A 25,384-nucleotide genomic window follows, 5' to 3' on the forward strand; every position below is an offset into this window, starting at 1 on the left:
CCCCACTGTAAGTCTGAGCAGTTTTCCTTGACAGGAGTCAGCAGCAACTTGGGCTGCAAGGCCTAACAAATGCTACAGATTCTAGCAGAGCAGACTGCACATTTCCCAAAGGCACAAAACACAGGCTTCCCTGAAGACAACACTGCAACTATGGGCAGGAAAAAAATCACCCTCAAGGTAGAGGGAGAGGAAGTGATTATAAAAAAAGGCTAAAAAACCCCACATTTCAAGGTTTTTTAAACCAGAAATAGGTGTACCATAGAGTCACTGTGTAAAGGGGCTAATTCACTGAGCCACTGTGGGAAAGACCAGTCTCTTGGAGACCACTTGAGCCCAGTGCTGGCCTTAAGGCCAGCAAACCCCTCCAGGTTAGGTTCAAAACTGCAGCAATCAAGCACACCTGCTGGCCCACCAACCACAGTCCAAGGAACCCATTTCAGGAGAAGGAGCTCGAGTGAACTTCTTGGTATCCATCTAAATGATTGAGAAAAATCCACCCCAAACAACAATTCTGGCCCCACACATTCCCTCCACATGAGTTATCCTGCCTCTGAAGATCTCAATCCAACCAAGCCTTTATGCACATTTTTAGAAGGTGGAAGGGAGCTCCAGTTTAGAAGTGAGCCCTTTGCCCATTGGATGTAATCATAAAATACATGTCTCAGTAAAGAATGTGGCAGCTACAGATGTACAGAATCTACATATATATGCACATCAGTCTCTGTCTCAGCTGATACAATGGTACTAAAAGTGACATCCTGTTACTGAAGATATACACAGAAAACCTTTGCTTTACTGATCCATAAGCATCTCAAACTTACCTGAAGTCAATCTAAGATGCATTTGGAAGTTTATGCTATAAGCAGGGACTAGACAGAGAATTCAGTTCAGAAGAAGGCTGGAAATTTACTCTTATCAGTAATTTGGGCTGTTTGGGGATATATAAACCAAAATCCCTTACTCTTGTCATTTAAAGGACTTTTTTTCCTCTGTGAATGCTTGCAGCAGTCTATTGATGCCCTTATCAGCCACAATTCAACACTGTAACCTGCCCCTTCTCATGGTCCTGCCAATGGTTTCCTGAGTGACTGCAAACAACATGCACAGAAAAATTATTTCCAAACAGCTCCTCTGGGCTCAGAGTCCCCAGACAACTTCAGGTGTAGCCTTACACCATTCCTGCTCCTCTGTGAGCTCCTCCAGCACCTCAGCTCTTTGTTTCAAGGACCAGCCACGCTGTTTTCACACATTCTGCCTCGCTTGGCAGGCATTCATTAAACCCTCAATGTCTAGTTGTTGGTCTTCTGTGGCATCTCCAAGGTAACTCCATTCATATGTTGTCAGCCCCTGACAGTTCACTTTTACCAGCTGGACAGGCTCTCTGACTCACATCCATCTTTTACTCTCTTACACACTGGAAAATATAAGCCTTTCTAGCTGTAGTATAAAGTAGGTAGGCAAACTGAGCCCAACAAAGAAATCACTCACAGTCCATGGGAAAGTTTGTTTTTTTCACTTGGGCACTTCAGTGCTCACAGAGAGGATCCACTGGGCATTAAGCCTGTTCTCCCAAACCTCTGTACATCTGTTTATCTATTTACACACACACACACCCCCATTTGCTGATCTAGATCTTAAAAACTTCCTAAATGATTTCCAGAACACTAGTAAACTCCACAATATCCTGAAACAGGGAGTTTTATGGGGAAACTGATACTTCACACAAATACCTATTTCTTTTTCAGCTTCAGACTGAGAAGTTTTTAATTCCTCTCCTTCAGTGCCTTCACAGCAGCTTGGAGGAAACAAACCAAATATTGAAAATTTGGTTGAAGAAAAAAGTGACTTCCATCCTGGCACACAAAGAAAACACCTGGCTGTTAAAGACTTTAAAGATATTTTAATAGTGGCCTGTGCAACTCTGAGCACAAAAGGCAGAGTTCTTTGAAGTCAGTGGAAAGTCTCAGCTCAGATTTGTGTGGATGCAGTGCAATTTCCCTCAATATGGGAGTGTGGTATTAAGAGTCTTTCACTACATTCTTCCATGGTCAAATCATCAAAAGTAATTTTGCAATAGTGCAGAGTCAATATAATTTATAGCAAAAAGGAGTAGCTTGATGTCAGTTTATGTTTCCCCAAATCCTGTTTTCATTGGGCAATTATCATTTCAGTGGAAAAGGTTCCAAATGTCTTCAGCTTTCTGGAGAAGTGCCAAGTTGTTGTATAATGGTAGGGTAATTTTAAACCTATAATTTAGAAAGACCATTTCTGTCTAAGTCCATTCTTCAAAAAAAGCCAGCCTTGGAGAGTTACACTTTAGTTTTCAAAGTAAAATACCTGTTTTGTTTTCAAAAAATAGATGGCCACAGAAGAAGCTTCCAGCAGAGTCACAAAAGCAGGTGCTGCCTGCACCATGCCTGCCAATGTCAGTGAGATGCAAACAGGAGAGCACAGGGAAGGGAGCAGCAGAACCATCACCATTCTGCACCTTCCTGTCTGCCCCTTCAGGAACTGCTTTGGCAATCAGCAAGAACAGCAGATCTAACAAAAGGGCTGAAACCAAGAGTTCATCCTCTGACCAGCCTTGGTCAATTTTAAAATGGCAAAAATTAATGGATGGAAGGAAATACAACATGTTGGTAGTGTATTTGATGGGGTTTGGGCAAGAATAGGGCAGCTAACTTGTCCTAGGAAAATCAGATATCCTAATCTGATTTGTTCTGTAATTTAGAAGAAACACAGTCAGATGTTACAACATTAGCCTCATCTATTCTTCCACTCTCTTGGTGCTGAACTTCCCTTGTGGATGTCCATGTTTAAGAATAAAATGAATAGGATCTGGAAATTAGGAGGTTTAAAGGATGGATTAGCCCAAGGACATCACCCAGATCATGTGTGCTGATACCTTGGCTACAAATCACTTCAAACATCCTGAGCAATGCTTCTGGAAGAAATCCTTCCAGGTCTGCAGGGACAGTGATGTGTGCCTGAGGGATGTTTTGCAGGATGAGAAATGTCATTCGTGGTCATTAGTGCATTTTGGTAGCAACCTACATAAGTGCCGTGTTTATAATGATCCCATGAAAGGAGGTCAACCTCCAATGCACAGTCCTGCTCTCTGAGCTGAGAGCTTCACATGCAGCTGAGGTTAAAATTCAAACTAGCCATGGTGAAGCTAAGCAGATACGGCTAAATAAATATGACTAATTATTCTCTGCAGCACACAAATAGCCATGGTGGTTTCAATTCCCTGACTGAAGTATCTGAGGAACTGGGAACATTTTTTAGAACCCTGAGGTGTCCTTACAAAGGCACAGAAGTCCAACACCAAATCTGCAGTTGCCTATGGGATGGCTGTTCCCAGTGGATGTAGCTGAGACCACAGACCTGGCTGAATCCCTCCTCACTAGGTTACCTCACCTGGGAGCCATCAATTAAAAACCATCCAATTAATACAACACCCTGGAGACCACAACTGCCAAGAGAATTCTCTTCTGGAGCTCAGTTTGTTTAAATGTGTTTTTAGCAGAAATACACTCAGAAATCCCTTTAAAAGCCAAGGGATCAATGCACACAGTTAAACAAGTGTCCAAGCACAGTCCCAAGATGTGACCTTTGTTTCTTTCTTCTGCCTGGCTTGCATTCAGTTACAATAAAACTGTGTTCAGACTCCGGTTGATTTAAAATCCCAGTAAGATCCATAAAACTGACTGGCAAAAAAACCATTATAATAAATACCAAACCAACAAGTAGCCTGCTTATGGGGAAGTTCCCAGTGCAGTGGAGCCTTGGATAGATTTGGAAACACCATTCTGGGAACCCTGAGCCTCAAGACGTGGTTTTCTACCAGCTGTAAACAATTTCTACCTCCAAACCTTGTCTAATATACATTAACCTGCTTATGTTTATACTTTATATCCTGGTCAAATGCACCAGTCTGAGAGCTGTGTTCCTGAAGCTGAGACCACCAGGCTATTAAGATGTCCCGCACAAATACATACACACTTAATTTAAAGCCATATCCCTATTTCACTGATACATCCTTTTGCCCACTTCCAGGACTATGATCCATATAATAGTAGGAACTGTTCTATTAACAGACCAGCAACAGAAGTATCTATCCCAACACAGTTATATAAAAAATGGTGCTTTTGGGATAGCCTGGGCTAAGGCAGGAATGTCAGGCAGTTCAGCTAACATCCTATACTGGAAACTTTTTGCAATTTTTTTCCATAATATTTTTAAACAGATAAAGCACAGTGTGTCATTAGTTACCTAATGCCCTGTTGGCATGACAAGCACTGCAAACAAAAACAAGTAAAACTGAAGTCTTCTGGGTAAATTCTCACTGAATCCAAGAAGATTTAGGACACAAGCAGAAAATGAAAAACAGAAAGAGAGCTGAGGCGAATCATCTATAAAAAGCCCAAGAGGACAATGAAAACTTACCTAGACAGAACTCTGCAATCTTTTAGCTCTCTGCAAATGCCACAACTGCCGTCCCACAGCACTTCATGCACTCAGAATGACAACAGCCCCAGCTCCACTCCTTTATGTGCGGAGCAGAGAGATTTGTTTAATGGGAGCCTAAGTGCTTTTTACCAGGCTAAAACCACTACGCCAACAGAGGGAACAGGTTAGACTGTAACCAAAATGAATCCCAAGTAGCACAGCGTGTGTTTGGGTAGAAATGTCGCCCTGTGCTCCTCCCTCCACCTGACACAAACAAATAAGACCCAGGAAGAGCACTGCCACCCATGCTCGGCCAAAGCTTAGAGCTCGTCAGCACCTTCTGTGTCACCAGCAACAGCACAGAGGCCTCTCGTGGCAGCCTCTGAGGTCAGAATTCAAGCACACTTTTTTATTTGGCTTCAAAGCTATACCGAGTATACATCTGTTCCTGAGGTTTCAGGATTGGGTCCACAGGAGGAACCAATGGAAAGGACCCTGCAATGAAAGGTGCCTCTCACAGATCATGTTAGGAGGGTGCACTGTGGCAAGTGGTAGCATGAGAGGCTCCCAAAGCTCCCAGAGAGGAATGAAAATGGGCAGGCACCAGCTCAACTGCCATCAGTGAGAGGGACACAAGAATTATATCTTGTGAAGCATGCACAAACACACAGAGCCACAGCAGACACACATCTCTAAAGCAGAAAGGGGATGGCAGAAGACAATAATGCCTCCAGGAAGGATTTCCCAGTGTAAGTTGCCTGGCTATGACCACCAGCCTGTGGCAGCAGCTGGCAGTTTGACAGTGCACACACTGTACCTTACAAACCAAGCAGTCCAGCCATCTCAGTCTGCCCAAACTGGGACTTGCACACCAGACACCTCTCTCCCTGCTTGTTCCACATTTTGGATGGTCAGCTTAGTCTGACTCTGACCCAAGCTCCAAACAGTGCTGTGCAGTCCCTCAGCAGGGACAGAGAGCCTGTACTTTATCCAGGTTTACTTCCACCACAGGGAGCTCACACACCACTCTGCAGAATGGCACATGCAGGCCTTGCACCATCCCAGGAGCTGCTACTAGCAAGAGCCCAGCTGAAGATCCATAAACAAGAGGTCTGCAGCACCACACAGCTACACCCCACTTCACTGTTATCCAGCCACAGCTTCAAGGAGGCCCAGAGCCTCAGTGGTGTGTGTGGAAGCCAGAACACGAACTATGGAGGCATTCAGCTGTAAGATCACCCTCTCTGTCACTGTAACTGAGTCAGGTCCAGCACCAGGAACCTGGCAGCTCAGGAAATCTGCTCTGTACTGTCCATTCCCTCTGCTCAGCTCAGGTCCCCACCCAGGGCTTCCAACTAGATCACCAAGCCACACTAAAAACAGCCAGCTCACAAAACCAGCTCTTGGCTCTAGCCACTCCACCCTCAAAATACAGAGACTAACTATACTGCCTTCTGCAAACAAAGGAGAATTCACTCCTCCATCTATTTATAAGCTGCTTATTCACAGCTTGTAAGCACAGATTCTTTTCAGATGAGGAGCTTGGGGGAAGAGATTAAGCTTATTCTGGTTCCCTGGTGCACAGAGCCAAACACTCAACATGATCATTCCTTCACCATCTGAGGTTCTTCTCCTTTCAGCTCTCACCTCTAGCCTTGGGAATATCTTGCCCATCACCATGCAGATCATGACACCATCCCACTCCCCTGCCATGGTGACAACACTGTGGTAGAGCCAGGCAGGTGCATTCTGGTTAAAAACCACCTATATATTCATAGAAAATGGTTATACCTTCTTTACTCCACTTGTGACTCATAACACACGTGCAGGATGAAAGGCATTCACTGGGCACTTGTCTAAGCACACGTTTCCAGCTCTTGGCTATGCAGGAAGAGGAGCAATAATGGGAACAACAGTGAGAAACACCTGGCTAAAGACCAGGTTAAAAGGATCCTGGCTTTGCTGCCCAGCCCCAGCCTCACTTCAGCAAGAGCTCCCACTGCTGCTGCCTGGCTTCTGGCAGCTTCTCTGACATTGCCATCAGAAACTGTAAGTTTCTGACATCCACTACACAAGCAGCAATAAATTAATCCACTTTTCACAGCTGGCTCAGTGAGTTGCCTGCAGGTTAGCTGATCACTACACTAGATAGACAAAAGCCAAAGCTACACCTGCTAACCAACTCTATGTACCTTATTAAAACAATTCTGGTTATTAAAAAATTTCTCTTTGAAAGTGCAAAAAGAAGTAATTAACAGCACTGAAGTGATGGAGGTCTCTGTGACATGTGGCCACACTTACCAAAAGGAACCTCAGCTAGACTAAAAGCTCTGCATTTCAATCCCCAGAAAGACTGGGACAGCAAAACCTCAAAGAGTTCAGCTAACAGACCTGGAGAAGCACTGAGCCTTCAGTGCAGGGGACGGTGTGAAGACAAATGTGCTGGCTTTAAACCTACCAACAGTGAGCCAGTGGCAATGCCACCTCCAGCAGGGCCCAGGCACTCTGGGTGGCCAACCCTACCATTACAGCACCTAAAGAGGGGCCACAAAGATACACTGGCTCACCAGTGCCACACCCACACCCACTCCAGGACAAATTCAGCCTGGTCTTGCTGGAGGTGGGAGATCTCAGAGGGAGCAGCTGAGCACACCACAGCCCCTAATCCAACTCCCTGCAATGAGCTGCCTGCAGGATGTGTATTCTGGGAACTGAGCTCCTCCTTCCTAAGCTGGGAAAAGGCAGTTCCAAGCAGTTCAGCCTGCTTGGAGAAGACTCTTTCCTTTTGTGGACAAGCAGCTGGATGGGCAAGGCTATTTTCTGCAGTGGTACTTGGTGGAGAAAGGAGTATGAAGGCTCTTGGTCAGCTCACAATGGGAGCAGTTACTGCTCAAAGTCACTGCTGTGGTGCTACAGCATCTCAGGGTGAGACCATCCAGGAAAGACTCCAAAGCTCTTAAATCATCTGCCAGAGACACAAATGGATGGAGCACAACACATCCCTCCTGCATGCCCACATCTCTGATGGAATGAGTTCAACTTTTGCAGGAAAGAACCTGCGGCACAGGCTTAGCAAAGCCTCACAAATCCCAGGTCAGAGCTGAGCAGCAATGAGATCCCACTGCTCTGTGCCACAAAACACTCCAAAGGGCATCTGTGCTCTCCAGGAGGGCAGAGCGAGCAGAGAAGGCTCCACAACCAATCCCACAAGAAGAGTTTCATTACTAAAGAAAAACTAAAACAATTCTTGTTTACTGTGTGCTCTTGAAAGGTATTTGGCAGGTAACATCTGACTGCACTTACATGCCTGCATCCTTGCCTGTTTTAACTTACTGTTTCCAACCTGTGGTCAGGCATTTTCAGAAGGGTTCATCCATCTCTATTCTTACCAGCTCCTGGTGTTCTTTTTCCACATGAAACCACAAAATAGCAAGACATCTGTGACAGCTAGAAAAATATATTGCCTAAAAAAAACCCCAAGTCAATCCCTTGCTTGGTTAATCCCAAGGTGAAGGTGCAGATGGGCTTGTCATCTTTATTCTTAAAAAAATAATAATCACAAATTAACTTTAGCTCTCCACTTGTAGTCGGCATATTTTAATTAAGTGGAGCCAAAAGTCCAGAAAACTGCTCTTTAAACTGTCTTCTCTATTTATATGTAATTCATGCACATTCAGACAGTCACCTGTTCACAACTGGCTTCAATTTATGACTAAGTAGTCCTGGCAGTCATGACTATTTTATCAGACTTTTGTACCACAAGAGACAATAAAAAACAACAATGGGACACGTGATACACAAAAGAGCCAAAGGTGACTTAGAAGAGTAAAGCCATTTGACTTGCTTTTGTAAATAATTTATTTCAAGTATTGGGAGAATGGGTGTGGAATTAGGCTGCTAAGCATTGATCAAGATTTTACAATTCAAAGTTCAGAGCAGCAGTGCCACAAGCCCTGCTGAGTGCACACACAAAGGGAGTTCTGTTCCATTTTCACACATCACCAGTTGGAAATCAAATATTGGACCTACATACATCAATAGCCACTCCATGCTAGCTTAGCTGGCCAGCTGCAATATTTTGTCTCTATCCTGCTTTGATCATATCTATTAAAGAAGCCTTTGAAAACCATAATCTTTGGAGTATTAGCAGAACTTAGAACCTTTAATATCTGCACATCAGATAGGAAAGAAGGAGTAAGTGCAAAGCCATGGAGGACCAAAAACCAGCAGTGCCTTAAACAGAGTTCTCTAGCCAAGTGATAGAGCCCCTTTCCCCACTTGAAGGGAACCTGAAACAAAGAAGAGTGGACTTCTTTAGTCCTCTGCCTCAAGTTAGATAAAAATTTAAATACTGCATGGATTTTAGTTTCTGCAACTACTCCATAGCCTAGAAAAGAATAACTTTCTCCTGCTATATTCAGTTATGCTCCTTAGGCTGGAGACAGTCACATATATTTGAGCCATTGCATACAGTCTCTCTTCACACAGGCAGACAATGAATATAACCTGAATTAAGCAGAGAATATGCTACACAGCTTCAGCATGCACTCAAACACCGTACAATCAAAGAACTCTGTGTGTATCCTCCACCCCTGCCCTTGCTAAAGTAATCAAAGCAGTAAATTATCCTTAGGGGCTCTGTCAGATCAGGTTTCAAAGTTGATAATTTCCTGCACAAAAACACGGGCTTAGCTTAAAACCAAAACAAAACATTAAACTCATGCACATTTTCCCATTCTCCTAGGACTCTAAAGTTGCTGTGTTACTTAAAATAAATAATAATAAAAAAAAACTAAACAAAGCACAAAACCCCACATTATTGTGCTTCTCATGTCATGTGAGAATGAAAAGATTATACTGTAGCAATTCAATCCAAAATTGCATCAAGATTACTTCACCAGTTCAGCAAGAGAACTGTGTCTGCATAGTCTGCCAGAGCTCCTGACAGGAGCCCCAGCAAGCAGGGAACAGAAACAGTTACACAGCCTGCCCTCATGCTCCTCTCTCTGCACCAAAATGCGGATCCTCTTCTTCCAGTGACAGGCAGCAACTTGCACTGTCATGCACTTGCTGGATTTTAAAAGAGAAATGTTTTTTTCACAGTGTTTGGTTGAGATACTCCATAACTACTTTGTTATCTTCTCTGGATTCCCTCCCTTCAAACCTCCCAGCTTGTGATGGCAACATGGAATTGAACCAGAGCAAAGCTGTGGGTGCATGGAGCTGCTCCACACCACCCTGCCACCCCCTGTGCCCTCACCTGCACCCACATGCCAGGGCTTATCTCACACTGGGCTGCAAGCTCCTGGCTGCAAAGGCTGCCTTTCTACCTTGCTGTTTGCACAGCACATAGCACAGAGGCCTTCCCATGCTGATAGGCTTCAGGTGCTTTAGCAGCACAAACACAAGTTGTGCAATGCCCTGGGGATGTCACACAGCTGGGCTCTCTCAGTCCCCGCTTCTCATACCGACCCCACAAATGGGAGTGAGCATTTGTTTGTGCAGAGTGCACCAATGTGCCAGGAGATCAGAGCCTGCCTCAGCCAGCAAGCATTGCTCCCAGCTAAGGTCCCTGCAAATCCCCTTGCACAAGGAGTGCCTTAGGAAATCACACAGTGATAATGGCCTGCACCTAAACATCCATCACTGCTATCATCAATTAAGGCTTGTGTTCTACAGGTGCCCAAAATACCCACTTCTCTCTCCACTGCAGAAGATAAGTCTGATTTGGCTTGAAAAAGGAAGTTGAACCATCTAAGTGAATTCACCTGGACTAGTGTTTGGACTGGGGAAGAAAAAATGAAGATAAGAGTAAAATCAATTACATTTTTCACCTTTACTGTTTTTAACATAACTCCTTGCTACACAAAGCTGTTCTCCAGCCTGCACAAACCATGGGGCACCTCAGGGAGACTTCCAACACCTGATTTTTGCTCATCCCCATCTCCTCTTCTCCCATCTGGGGGCTCACCTGTAGTCTTGGGTGAGGGTGACACAGGACGCCTCCTTCCCCAGTCTGGCGAGGAGCGCTCCGCCCTCCTGCTGCACCCTGACCAAACTTGCATCTTCCAGAACATTCTTCATCAACTGCCTTGAATTCCTCAGCAGCACAGCTGCATCCTGGAGGGATCACAAGAGTGAGGTGAGCAGATATTGCAACCTACAGGCAATGAGGGAACAGGCAAAAACCAGAACCTAAACCAAAACACACCAAAATCCCATCTCACTGGGCCCACTCCAGGAAAAGGGGATGTTGGATCCCATAGCTGTTTCTCTCCAGCCTGGTAAGTCTAAAGTGATAAACAGTGCTCTTTATACTGATACCTTCTCCACCAGGCTAAAATTGTGACCCAATTCCCATCATTGTTCTTCCATTCATTTGCTGGGCATAGAAAAAATAGCTTTCCAGCCTTGCTTCCCACTCATCTTTAGCTGCTACTGTTCTGGGAGCCTGGATCTGCATGGCTCCAAGCCTTGGGACAAGGTGCACATGAAGGGTGTGTGGAGATACAGATGTGAGCAGGAAGGCCACTACCATATCCTCCATCATTTACTACTGGCACCCTCAGTGAGAGCTGGCAGCAATTCCCTACCATGTCAGGTAGGGAAGAGAAGAAGAAGAGAAATAGAAGGTTTGTGACCACATAGGCTTGGTCTTTGTCTCTTTGTCCCTTCCCCTTCTTGCCCACTTCCAAACTTTGCCCACATCCAAGTCTGTACCAGCTACAGAGCTCTGGAGCTGCTGAGAATGCACCCCAATGCTGGAGCAAGCACCCATCAGCAACAAGCCCAGCTGGAAACATCTCCTGGGTGACTCTGAGGAATCAGACAATCAGCTTCCAACCCCACTGAAGCCTCTATCCCTTCATTTGGACCAGCTTCTACTGTATTGGGACACCCTGCTACTACAGATTGCAAATTCAAAGCTACAGCTTTTCTGCAGCTGTCCAGCCTCACGCTCCCTTCTGCCTCAGGTCCACCCCTGATCCAAAGTGAGTGACATGCTTACCTCAGCCTTTCTTGGTAATTTTGTGGATTCCACTTTATTAATAGCTCCCTGAAGGAAGGCACAAACACCCTGGCATTGCTGTAGCAAGTATTCCAGCTTCTACAAGAAGAAAAGACCAAGGCAGAGATTATTGTCCCATGGCTGACAGGAAAGGTCTTCTGAGCTTGCAGAAGCTTCAGAGTACAAAAATCAAGAGAGGATCAAACACATTAATCCAAGGGTTCAATTATATCATTCAGTGAGACTGTATCAGCAAAGAGAAGCCCATAAGAAGCTTCAGCTGCATCACACTAGACCAAGGCCTCTTTGCAGACCTTAGAAACTTGCATACTCATGGCTTGGATGGGTCATGCTTTACAGAAAAAAAAAAAGCAAAAAACAGTCCACTTATGTCTCACATTCTTCCATTAGCATTTCTTGTAACTTTCCATGATGATGAATCACACTGGATAAATTTCAGAGAAACAAAACATAAAACAAGTACTTGGAATTTTTCTACTTTAAATAATTTCTCCTCCTATTAAAAGTAGTGTAAATTAAAGATTAGGAAACTGGAAAGCTTCCAAAATTAAGCACCATAACCTATGGACAAATTTGAAATCCTTCCGCTCTCCAGGGTGGGGGGGAAGCAGGGAGAAAAACAAACAAAAAAAAGTCCAAACATTTCATAAGGGTTTGTGAGGCACTGCTTTTTAGAAAAGTTAATGATATAAAGCCTGAATAATGCCAGATGCCACCCTCTAGCCACTAAAATCAAGAGAAGAGAGAAACAGTTATTCCAAAATAACTGTGTTTAAAACAAAACAAAAAAGCAGCTGTTTGAATCTTTACTGAATTGAACTCCCTCCTCCCCTGGAGTGCTGGAACACCGCCAGCAGTGACAGATTAGCAGGCAGGATGCAGGTGAGATCACCAAGACAGGAAATAAATGCTGTTTGCCACATAGCTGCAGAGCTAAAGGAGCTGAGCACACGGGTCATTATCACACACAGTATAAACAGGCATTCCATACAGAATGATTCCCATATTAACTCCCTTTGGTAATGTTTTACATGCCAAGACAAGAAATAGCCTGATATTATGCTGCTTCCTTCATGAATTACCCTTCTGCACACACAGAGCACCTCAGCTCTCAAGGTATTCTCAACTCTGTCCATTAAACTAATCCGTAACTTCTTGCAAAGTTTCTCTGCTTTGCCATCGCCAAATAAACTTCAACTTCTCCAAGCCAATCCTGGGCACCAAGATTAGGCCTCTGGACCTCTACTGCATCAGCACAGTTTCATACAAGTACTTTTAGATATAAGCCGGAAAAAATAAGTTAACATTAGGCACATGCCAAGCCTATTTTCTGAAGCCTGCCACCAACACCACAGTGGTGCTATCTGTGACATCTTAATCATGGCACTCCAGGTGGCAAGGTCAGAGCCAAAAGACCACTGGATCCTCTGGAAGCTGAGGTGACAATTCTGTCAACCACCAGGGTCAGCAAACTCAACATGAAGACAGCCAGCTTGTGTGCAGATTTACAGAGATTTAATCCTGTCTAGTCTTAGTGTGCCAAATAACTCAATAGAGCTTTTAAAGATTCAACAGGCACATGGCTGACAGCACTCAGGCTCCCCCCACAGCACAAGTGCACAAAGAGTGGGTATTGGTGCCATGGATGCCACCCCTGCAGGCTTCTGGCAGTCTGCACATCCCCTGCTGCTTGCAAGTACAAGATATTCCTAGAAAAAGAATTCTGAACTGATTATCCAGAACTTCCAAGTCTCACTCATGCAAGGACTGCAGATATCACCAAGGAGATAACAGCTTGATCTGGGGTCTTGCTCCAAAAGCAAAAAGATTTAATTTGTTATTACAGTCAAGTTCTTCTTCATTAGTCCAATGGCAACATGATACTAGCAACTTCTGCTGAGATTAGTTTCAGATATCTGTCCTTCTAACTCAAGAGCCACTTGTGTACCACAAGACAGGATTCCATTTCAGATTTGACCATATTTTGAAGGCAAGAAAGAATAGAAGAATTAATGCAGTTCAAGCAAATGAGTAAAAAACTAAAACTTCAGCTCCTGCAGTCATGCCAAGAGACCACAGTGTGTACCCATCTTATGAAGACAGTATTAGCATTTTTTTTGATACCAGAGATTCACTTGCATTCACAGCTTTACAGGAAAATTGTTTTTTAATGCTCGTAGGTTCAGCTGCTGACAGGTTCCTGCTGTTCCCACCTCTCAGACCCCAGAGCACACAGGACACCGTACTCACCCTGCGGAAGCTCAGCCAGCTCTGGTGGCAGTATGGGAAGGTCCCTTCCAGCTCCAGAGGCAGCTGGGAGCTGTCTATGTGCTTGTGGAGGGATTTCATGGAGGTGAGAAGTTCAAACTGCACAGGAATAGAAAGGAAAAGGAAAAGAAAAAACTCACTTGTATTAGGGTGTGAGTACTGGAGGAAGAGGGGAAGGTTAACAAAAGGCAGAATTTATTATTTCTTTATCTGTCTTGCACAGAAGCACAGCATGCTGTGTGTAGCTGCAATATCACTACAATATGAAGGGGGAAAAAAAACAACAAAAATTTAATCTTAGAGCAGCTTGTTAAACAGCTCAGTGGGCAAACCCTGAAGGAATGCAGGCCACAACACGCTGTTTCACCAGGCAGAACATCTGTGATGGAAGTCTGGCAGCAGCCAGCCTTCTCCAGAGCCAGCACCTCCTGCTGTAAGCAGAGCAACTCCCTCATATGTTCCCACAGTTGTGCTGTGATTTGCATCTGTTTAGAGAATCTGGGAGGTTAAATCCAGCCCCCAGCTTCCCCATCTCACTTCCTACAAAAGATTCTAACAGAGCAGTCTCTGCCCTGCCCTCAGCTCTCCACTCATCACAGCAGCTATTTGCTCCAAGAGTTTCTTGGAGCTTGGCACAGGTAACTTGCCCTCTCCATGTCTGCAGGACCTCAGAGCATTTCTACACTCACCAGATCAACAAGTGCTCCTGCAGGTACATGGAAGCCAGCCCAGACACAAACTCAGGTGCAGACATTGAACTCCCACACACACACACAGTGTGAAGTTTCTACCTCCTTACAAGATTGTGATGATGCTTCCAATTCCTCCTGCATGCCCATGTGTTTATTAGCCTTTCCTCTGTTTCCTCCTACACTCTTTGTGTTTGTTCAATGTGTTTAATGTCTTCTGTAGCTTTCCTTGCATGCACATGCCTGCAGCCCCCATTCTGACTCCAAATTCTTCCACATGGGGGCAAAAAGGAAATGGACTAAAAGCATTTGTTATTCTTTAGCCTTTGGGGACACCACACCACACGCACAGCAAACCTGACACCTGTCACAACAGCTTCATTCACAGGAGCCAAAAGGGAGCTCCTGGCCTACTCTGACACCTACAGAGCTTCATCAGGCACAGAATTCTTGTAGCTTGCAACAGTCTTGGAGCACAGGAAAGACTAAGATGAAGTCTGCATGGCTGGGAGCCTACATTTCTTATACAACTATAGAATGCCAAGACAGTTTTACTTCTAGTGGAGGAGTTCAGTGATGTTGTGGTAACTTTCCCTCCTCTTGGTCTTTCCAGACATTTCAGCTACAAAGGGAACCTCACACAAATGTCCATCTCATCTTCCCCTTCTTGCTGAAGTCTCTCAGGCACTGGCAGCAGCAGGTATGAGAGGAAACAGAGGAGATGCAAAATCCAGGAAAGCAAGAGGCACCTTCAGAGGTGGAGTTCAGGATTTGGCATAATGTGATCTCTTCCTGACCACGCATTTCCCCCTTGTTAATGGGAGAACATGAAAAGCATCTCTAGCTCATTGTGCAGGGCTCCTCCAAACAGTTATCCCTGTTCCCAACAAACCCCCTGTGTTCTGAGAGCAGACTGACGTCATTGTGGTGCAAATGTCATTGATGGGCGTGGCAATAAACAGCGGGACAGGGATCTGTTCAGCTACAGAAACACTACAAGCCAATAAATACCACACCCCTGGAGACCACAGCCACAAAACACAGAGGACACCTAGGGAAATTTCATGTGAGAATGAACACACATCAATGACAGGGAATTTGCTGTCTGGAGAGTTAAATAAAGAACATCAGGAGTGGCCAAGCAAAGCCCAGATAAATGGTTCCATTACCTGCCCTGCTGGTGGCTTCTCCATCCGAAAAGTCAGATCTTTTTCAACCAGAAGCAGGACTCCATGAATACAGTGAGGATCCATCTCCTACAACAGAACAGAGCACAAATCCATTAGTGATCTGCCTTGGATACTAAGGAGAATGTACCACATCAGGTTCATACACAAGTTTGCAATTTATCCTTCAAAAGCATCTACAAAGCCTGGAAGGCAGTCACCAGAAATTAAGGAAGGTCTACAGAGTACCAAGGTGATGTCTTGAAGGTAGTTTGCTTCAGATCAACTAGTCCTGCAATATTTAAGGAAGCAATGGAAAAGGTCAGATGTTGGCTGTACTAAAGAAGCTCTGCTTTCTGCACAGGGAAGTGAATCAGGGGAAAAAAAACAAAACAGAACTTAAAAAAAACCCACAACTAAACCAAAAACCATGTTCTTTGTCCAAGTTTTTTCCTGATAACTTTCCTGGTCACTTCACCTAACTGAAAGGAAGTGGCTTTCCCCCCTCCACCCCCAACCCAGTGCCAAAAACATCATCTTGTCTCTACTTACTGCCAATTTACAGTCAAGTACTTGCATCCTGTTTCTACTGTAAACTGACAGAAATTCCAAATACAAGGGATGTTTGGCAGCTGTAGTTCAAACTCAGTGCTCCAGGAGCAGCTCTCCCATTATAGAAGCATTCTACAGGGAAGTGAGAAGCAGGCAGAGAGAGCAACAGTAGAAGGGGGAAGCATGGCAGAAAGATCCAGACCATGGAGACAGGACTCCCTACATGTGTGATGCCTGGACCAGGAAAGCAAGGAGAAGAGCCATTAAAGCTGTTGTGCCACATGATTAAACAAAAGCCATCCCATTTTGATGCCTCCTATGCAAAGATCTCAGGAATTGTCAAGCAACAAATCCTTTCTGGTGTTGCTCGGGCTGGAAGGAACCTGGCACACAGCAGGTCACAACAGCAAAGGAAACTTGTTTAAATAAGCAGCTCCAGCAGTGAGCAGGGTTAAATATCTGCCAGGAGCAGCAGAGCCAGGGTACAGAGAGCAGTGGACCAACAGAGACTGAATGACCTAACCTGACACTGGGCCCAGTTCAGCAATTAAGAAACAAGGCAAACACAAGGAGCCCAAACCCTGCAAATGAAAGTAGCAGCAGAGATCCAAGAACAGAGGAAAAAGGCCTTTCTTCATCCAGTCCTAAAACATGATCCTTTTATACAGACAGCAAAAAAATCCCAACTGAAACACCTTCCAAAACCATGAGAAGTTTCTAAATTGTGAATTTTTCCAGTGAATTATTCACACTTTCACTGTTATTTGAGCACTGATTGAAAGGCCAAAAAGGATTGATTACATAATTAGGCTGCATTAGGTAAATACTGAAGAGAGGATGGGGAGATATTACAGCTGTATCACTAGCTCTGAATTTATCTGCTAGAAAGTACTGAAGGAAGAAAAATGGACACAACTTCAAGACTGCTGATGGTACTAAACAAATTTTTTCTTACACAATCCCTCTTCTATGCCAACAGTCACAAGATGTGCAATAGGAGTGAGGGATAAAGGTAGAGATGGTGTAACAAGAGGTTACCACAATAGCCACAACACTCATTTGTTTGTTACTCCTGAAAATAGAAACTGAAAAACCATTCACAAATAAAGCTGTCAAGGGAAAAGTTCAAGGTTTTCCAACTCAAGAAGAAATTGTATTTCCAAAGAAATCAAGTGCTTTTCACCACAGTTTTTAATTTAAACAGCTGAAGATAAGTCAGTCTCATCTAGCACTGACGGAGCAATCCAAAGACTGAAACAGTTTACCAGGAGCATCTCAGGAGACAAGCAGAGCTGGGAACAGCAGGATGCCACTTGAGGAAGCTTCCCTGCAGCTTTATGCACAATCTCTTACCATCTCTGCTAACAAAACCAACTTTATGGAAGCAAAGAAACAAGAGTTTCATACATATAAGTGAACTCTTCTCCTCCCAAAACAGGTATAGTTTCGACAGCATAGAATAGAGGGGCATCAACAGGAGTTCAGAAAGCACCAGGGTAACTCCAGAGCCTTTTATTATTATTCCTTTTAAAGAGAATTAGATATTTTTTCCAATGTTTCTCAGACTGAAGTTCCAGTTTTCTGGCTTCCTGCCCCAAATGGAAACCCATGGCCAGACTTAACAACGCTGGCACAGTCTGAAGCACAGGAATGTTTGCACAGAGGGGAGAGTCCCCAGACACCTCAGTCAGCCTCCAAGTGACCACTCCAATGGAGTGGCAGGGGTTCCCTGTCTTTAACATGAGACCAAGTTCCTCTGCACTTCTGCACTAAGTGAGAATGCAAATACACAGAAAGGTTTGCACATAACTTCTCTGCTTTCAAATGCTAAACTGACTCTTCCCAACCCAACGTGAAAACAGACAAATACAGGATTAAGCCTTCACACTGATATGGGAAATTCAAAAGAATCTCACTCTATTAAGACTCAGGCAGAGGGAAATCCCACATACTTGCTCACTGAAGGCAGGGCACACATTCCACTCTCCATGCCCTGTCTGCTCACTGAGCAAGGGATCAGTCTAGGACTTCTGAGCAAAGTTCCTCTTAAGTGCCGCCCTCCACAGCACAGAGCTTACTTGTGACAACCTGTAACCAAACATTACAGCATTTATCCTGCAAAACTCCTTGCTCCAAAGCATCATTACACAGTTTCCCACAGGAACAAGCCTGATCTATTCCTGCAACACGCACGCACTGTGCACTTCCCTTCACCTCCGCACAGAGCTGCCAGAGTTCCTCCTGCTTCTTCCTGAGATAACTCTGCAGCTCTTTTTATTCTGCCCCACTCCCTCTGCTCCAGCTGCTGTCTGGGACAGAAAGATTCCCCACCCACCCAATATTCTAAAAAGAAGGGGGAAAAGAAATTATTGCAGAATACAACTGGCCTACCCTGAAGGCAGAGAGGACAAGCTCCCACCAGTTTACCAGGTGGTTCTGGACAGAGCAACTGACAGACTCCCAGTGCTGTAGGGAAAACTAACCTGCAAACACCCAAAGCTGCCTACTAGCACTTAAATCCAATCATGCATTCACTCTGGAAAGATGGAGAAATGGAAGAAAGATTTCCTCAGGCTGACATATCCTGACCCAGGAATCTTTGATTCCCAGGAGTCTCTCTAGGTTTAAAAGACCCCAGCAGGAAGGGACTCTGCAATAGGGCATCTCATCTGTGCTTCCCCACTGTGAACCCACTGCTGGGTTAAGAGGAAAACAGGCACTGAGAATTGAATAAGCAGTGCTGGACCTCAATATTAAACAGATTCCAGCACATTATCATAGCAGGCTTCACAGAAACTATGTAAGTAAAATCCTCTACAAGGGGAGTGGTGGACAGCAGAGAAATGAGCTCTAGAGACAGTCTGCCAGAGACAGGAGACACTGAGATGTGTAAGGGATTCAGAAAGGACCCCAAGGAGGTGATCTGCACTGTGACCTTAGAGGTGTAATATACAGTCTGTGCCTCAGTGCAGTCACTGGCCAAGCTAATCCTGCTGCACTCCAGAACACTTAGCTTGCCCCACTGTAGGTACACTCAGTTTTCTATTTTACTCTACCCTTGTTCCAGAGCAGAGGACAACATTGCCATGGGATTACAGAGTAAATGCTGAGGATCTTACTGGGGCCAGGGATTACTCCTGTGCCACAACTAGGTGATGAGCTACCTGAACAGGTCTCCTTCACAGAGTCTTCAGAAGAGTCAGTGTAAGGATCAAAAACCCACAAGCAGAGTAATCAGCCTTTGTAAACAGTCAGAGTAACCAGTCACTGTTACCTAGAGCACACACTTAGGTCCAGCAATCTGTCTTGCAGCACATTAAACTCTGTTAAGTAACTGTAGCACCACCCTGATAAGGAGGTGCTCAGAGCCCAACAGCCATCACAGCACAGCAAAAAGCTTCCCCCCTCCCTCGTTTCAGAGAGGAAACTTGAGGTTAAAATAGCATCATTACCATGCTTGTATGAGAAATGAGACAGCCAGAACATGTTACTGACTTCCAAATCAGGCAACTAAGACTGCCATGCAACTTACATGGACAGTGAAATGCTCAAAAGCTTTAGCAAGCCCACTGCCATGTGGGCACAGCATAAAAGAGAACGTGTTTGCTTGTTACCTCTGCAGAACTGAGCAGGGCACAGATTACTCCTTCACCACAGAGAATGAGCACGCTGATAGAGCTCACAGCTCCACCCAGCCCAGGAAGCAGGAGGACAGACCTCTGAGTCAGACTCAACTCTCAGATGTGGCACTGAAGCACATAAACCACAGACATCAGCTTCATTAAAACATTGCCCTGTTCCAGTTTGCAGAGATTGAGTCCTAAGAGAGCTAAGCTCTGATTTAAAAGGAACACCTGCTTAAACAAGATTAGTCATAGCTACAACCCATCATCTCCCTGTCTTTCTAAGAGCAGCAGATAGTTTCTATCTGGGAAGAGGGGCAACACAACCCACTGGCTTCCCAAGTGCCTGATATGAAAGCCTTTGACCTGAAGCAATATAGAGTTACAGCACATCCGATTCTAATCATTCACTGACAGCCACATCAACAGCTGCACGTGCTTTTCCACCTGGCACAGCAAGCAGTGTCCTTCCCTTCCCATGACAGCAGCAGAGGCCTCTCTCCCTCCCTTCTCTGTGGCAAGCAACAATCCCTGCACATTCCACAATTCCACACAGCCCCTCAGTGCAGGGGACAACACCTCCAAGCAAGACAATTCATGACAGCATTGAGACTTGGGTATGGGCTGTCCTCAGCACGGAGATGAAAGCAAATTTGGAGGGGTGGGGAGGGGTGTTCTCCCCTAACTCAGACTGGCTTAAGGTTTTCTGCTTTGTCTGCAGTCTGGCAAGTCCAGGTCATCCTCCTAAAGCAGGGCTGGGTGCCTCTCTCCACCTCCCAAAGCCAACTGAAAGCCAGGTGGCAGATGGAGACATAAGCAGCAGATGGAGATGTAACATCCAAGGATGGCAGCAAGGCAGCCAGGGCTCCTCTGCCCGCGCTCGAGGCTCACCTGCAACGCGCTGAACGCCTTGAAGAGAGCAGGGACGGGAGAACAGCGACGAGCATCCACAAGAACAGTCAGACCCAAAGCCTGACACTCTGGTCTGCAAGGACAAAGATAAAAAGGTCACCTTTGTCACCAATGAAAATTAACCAGACTATAGAAACAGAACCTGTAGTCATGGCAGGGTGAAAAACACTTATGGCTTTATAATAACAGGAACTAATTGGCCACCTTCTCCTAAACAAAATATATAAACAGAAACCACCAAATAATTGTTGTTTTTACCTTTGCCATATGATTCTATGACTTCCACCCAACTTCCCATTTCTCCTATTCCTAAAATATGTGTCACTGATGGCAAAGGAGCTGATGCACACTGGATAATCCACACAGGAAAACCAATTCTTAGTAATTGTGTTCAGAGACAAGCTTGGTTTCAGCCTCACTGTTTCAGGGGAGCAGCCAATGGCTACCTCATCTAGAATCAGATTTGAATGGAGAAGCATAAGAAACAAAGCATGAGTTTCTCATGGATTAAGCCTGCTCCCCTTATTAATGGTTTAAAGGCCTCAAAAAAATCATTATGAGAGTTGCTTTACCTCTTCTTATTTAATCATACACAAGTGAAAAATAGTGATGAGCTGGGGAAGAAAAGTCTGTCATAGTGAAAGGAAGAGAAGCTCCAGCAAATTCTAGCCTGCAGACAGAGCCTTTTTTCAGCCACACATCAGGCAGCCTCTCAACCCTTACAGATCCTCCCTCCCTCTCAGCCTGGAGGCCTAGCCCTAAAATATCATGTCACAACACTATCACAGAGCTGCTGCATGACTGCCCCATGATAGCTCCTAAATCCCATTTTCTGAACTAATGAAGGATAGCAAGAATGGCTTGGATTCATGGCAACACATGAAAACATTCAGTACATACCCAATTATATCACACCATGTGCACACAGCATATACAGAACAGGCAAAGTGCTTGCTGAACACAAGCAGGAGATTCCCAGCTGTGTAATTTCAGAACTCTCTGGACCAAGTTCCTAGGCCAATAAAATCAACCTCCTTCCATTCCTGCCTCAATTCCCGCCTCCAGGAAAGGCAAAGCAGACAGGGCAGCAGCTGTCAGCCCAAGAGCATCACAAACCTTGGGATGCTGTGCAAGTACAGAAGCAGGCGCACCAGCTCAGTGGTGTTGCAGTGGGGGTTTAACCAGGCCGTGCTCCTTGCTGTTATTATGGCCACTGCACGCCCCGATTTGTCTCTCGTACCTGTAAAAAGAGGGGGGTGGAAATAAAGTCATTCAACAGAGCCTGCTTCCAGCTCTGCATGCATCATATTCTCCCACTAAGACCCCACCACCTTCCTGGAAATCCTGCACAGAACTCAATATAGTGTATGTTGCAGATGGTAGGAGGCTACGAACACACTTCCAAAGTACCCAAATGCTGCCCCAGAGTGAAGCAGATGAGCTCAGCTTCTCTCTCTCATGGCAGTGTTATATTTGTACTGCTGTCTTCCACCCAAACAGATGCTCCTCATAAATATGGCTGAAGTTGCCTAACAATAATCTAGAGAAAAGCAGATATCTCATAAATTCAAGGTACAGAATCTCCCCTTCACATTGCTGTCAGATGAGAGAAGGCAGACAGGCCTGCAGAACATGCACCATGTTAGGAGAGTGGGCACATGCTGCAGGCTGAGCCCAGACTGTCCCCAGGCAGCTGCTGCAAGCAGAGCCCTGGAGCAGGAGCCCAGAGCTGCTCCTCAGAGGCTGCAGAGAGGACAGTCCAGGAGCACACCCCTTCCTGCCACAGCTCTGACAAAGGACATAGGCAGTGCCAGGCCTTCATTAGGTGCAGAGCTTGCTCAGTGCCCAGGGAACAGATACAGCACAGTATGGGCAACCCAGCTGAGTTGTGATACACTCAAGAAGGAGAAATCCTCTGCTTCAGTTAGCCAGGAAGGACAATGCCTCCCTGCCACCCATCTCCCAAAAGCCCAAAGTCACAGCTTATCACAGGAGGACAAGGACCTAACAGTGCCAACTTTGGGATTGAGTCCAGCCTCCTCTCCAGATGCAAAAGCAGGGTAAAGAGCAGGTGGACACAGCACTGTCAAAAGCCAGAGCTGCTTCTGAGACTCCACATCAGGCAGTACCTGCAGTGAGCCTGCTCAAGCAACTGGGAAAATAAATTATTTGGGGAACAGGAGGGAAAACACCTCTTCTGTGTGAAAAGTAGTTCACAAGAACAGGAGCCATTTCCTGCCATACAAACAGTATAAGAATGATGGGGAGTGGGCAGAAATCCCAAGCACAAGACAAAAGCAGAGACTTAGAGAAATCTGCTTCTTTCTCTCCTTAACTCTGTTCCTGCCACAGGAGATCCTGTCCTGAACCACCTCTCTCCCCACCCCAGGGACAAGCATGAGAGCTGTCAGGTAAAACAGACACAGATGGACAGGCACAAGCATGGAAAGCTGCCCCAGTGTCATCTCCATCTGTCACTTGAGTAAGGGCCACAGACACAGATGGGCACCATTTTGAAGCAGGGCTTTCTGCCTCCCAGGGACCAAAACTGTGACAGAGGCTTTCTCCTGCTAACAAACATCTTTCATCATCAGTGTGATTCAGGAGGACTTTCATTACTCCTGAAACACTGTAACCTGGATGCTGCATAATCAAAGAGATGGAAAGAAATTAGAAAAAGCTCATTAATATAATTTGTTTCATAAGCTAAGGGGACCATCATAAAATAAAATAAAAAAACCCTTAATTACTAAAAAAATGGCTCAATAAAAACTTTTTAATTTTGAAGCAACATCTACTGTCCATCAAGCAGGTTGGGCATCACCAGAATTTGATTAAACCTTGAACTTCCACCTAGTAATCTGGGAATTGCCTGACCAGGTCAAAAAAGCCATTAGAGCCACCAGGGCTAGGTCTCAACAGTGGCATAATCCAAAACTGAAACTATCCTGGAAGTTTCAGCTAACTACATCAGCTACTAATTTACTACTTAGCTCTTATTTACCATTCATTATAAAAGTTATTCCTTCTAATGTAATTACTGTATCATTATCACTGACTAACATAAAGCATTTAATGAGTGGTCAGTACATTCCCTCAGGTGTGAGGATTGCCCACTGAAACCCCAAAGAGGCAGAGAGGTCATTCAAATCTGATAGTGCTTTTACAGGAAACATAATTCCTTCCTTAGAGAAAAACTTGCTTGGAAGCAGTATCAAACCCAATCCTTGCTTCTTGTGGGCATTTGATATCCCTCCATCATATATTCAAATGTTTTTGTCTCATTTAACATTGGTACATTTTGATTGGAATCTGTGACAAAGGGAGCATTAGGTAACATGGTCAGGCTCCTGCAACAGCATGGACTGAGAGCTTCTCTGAAAGACCCTCTCTATTCCTGTAACTTCTTGGGCTGTTATATACAGCATAAAAATGTCCAAACTGACCAGCAGATTAAAAATACTCCTTTGGAATTTGTTGCAACAATTCATCTACTAAAGCAAAGTCAGACGTATGAATCTACCATTATTCTGCCCTGCCCTTGGTTTTCCATTTCATCTTCTTCCAGAAACTGGAAAAGTTTTAACTCCCTTCTTCCTTCCTGGCACAAAGGTGATTTCACCTCTTTCTCAATCATCCTGTGAGATAAACAACCTTCCAGTCTCTTGCTGCGAGACACCCAGTTTAGTTACAAGAAAAGGCTGTAACCTTTCTCTGCACCACCTCTAATATTTACCATTTCCTTTTACAATACAGCCCAAACTATTTCAGAGGCATCACCAACAAGTATACAGAGGTAAAAATCTGTATTTTCATCAGTCTAGCTGTCTCCTCCCCTCTACACAAGTGATGTCAAAATGGGTCTGGCAGAGCCAGCACCACCTGGGAGATGCCTGTGCTGCCTTTCTGCTCTCCCTCCCTGCTCCTCCACACTGCACAGTCTGCCTGACCTCTTCTCTGAGCTTGGGCTCTCTGCCCAATTTCCAACTCATACGTGGCCCCAGAGCTGATCAAATGCAGCTCCTCCTGCCCCACACTGAACAACCCTCTGCTGGCTCTCAGAGGACAAGCCCACAGGGGCTCCTTACACAGAGCTGCCAAATGCTGCTTCTCACTAGAGAGGTAGCTCTTACTTCCTCTGCTTCACTTCATGTTTGGTTAAACACAAAGACGTCTTGTGTGGGCCTGTACACCAAGCAGCCCTGGCTGCTCTGTCCAACAGCCTCAGCTTTGTTCACCCCCTGCCAATATTCATCCCATGCAGAAATTTTATCTGCAGCTATTTGATACTCATTGCTCTATCAGATGCAAACACTGAATAACATTTGACCTAAAACCTGATTCTGGCAGAATAATTCTGGGAAGTTGTCCCTTGATAGCTGGCAGGTTTTGTCATCTGCTATTTAGCTACACTATCATTCACCCTTCATGTTGCTCATCCACTTTACTGGGACATTTCTCTCAACACCATGTCTCATGAAATCAAATGTTTTCCAAAAATCTATTATATCTACATGGCTACATTTAGTCAACCAAACTTCTAATTACCAAGAATAAAACTGGTTTTCAAGAGTCCTGTCAAAGAGCATCTTCTACATTCCTATCCTTTAATTACCTAGCAAGTGAATCAAGTTCCTATTCTTCTGACCAGGTCTGATGTCAGGCCCACCAGCCCATCATTAGCTGCATCCT

At 45.0% G+C, this 25,384-nt stretch overlaps 1 protein-coding gene across 4 annotated transcripts in view; it reads right to left on the reverse strand.

Annotated features, from left to right (window-relative positions):
* The window catches only part of PLEKHG4 (pleckstrin homology and RhoGEF domain containing G4), an 84,123-nt gene that overhangs the window by 31,909 nt on the left and 26,830 nt on the right, over nt 1-25,384 (reverse strand). For all 4 annotated transcript variants that reach the window (XR_012582427.1, XR_012582426.1, XM_014269679.3 and 1 more), the window contains exons 5-10: nt 21,809-21,932; nt 20,672-20,765; nt 15,609-15,695; nt 13,733-13,849; nt 11,462-11,560; nt 10,424-10,572 (exon numbers count right to left, since the gene is read on the reverse strand). Coding sequence is in view for 2 of the 4 variants with exons in the window: in XM_014269679.3 (XP_014125154.2) it covers nt 10,424-10,572; nt 11,462-11,560; nt 13,733-13,849; nt 15,609-15,695; nt 20,672-20,765; nt 21,809-21,932 (670 nt within the window). In the remaining 2 variants the exon portion in view is untranslated. The remainder of the gene's footprint in view (nt 1-10,423; nt 10,573-11,461; nt 11,561-13,732; nt 13,850-15,608; nt 15,696-20,671; nt 20,766-21,808; nt 21,933-25,384) is intronic.

This window comes from Zonotrichia albicollis, chromosome 13, assembly GCF_047830755.1.
Source record: "Zonotrichia albicollis isolate bZonAlb1 chromosome 13, bZonAlb1.hap1, whole genome shotgun sequence".
Lineage (NCBI taxonomy): Eukaryota > Metazoa > Chordata > Aves > Passeriformes > Passerellidae > Zonotrichia > Zonotrichia albicollis.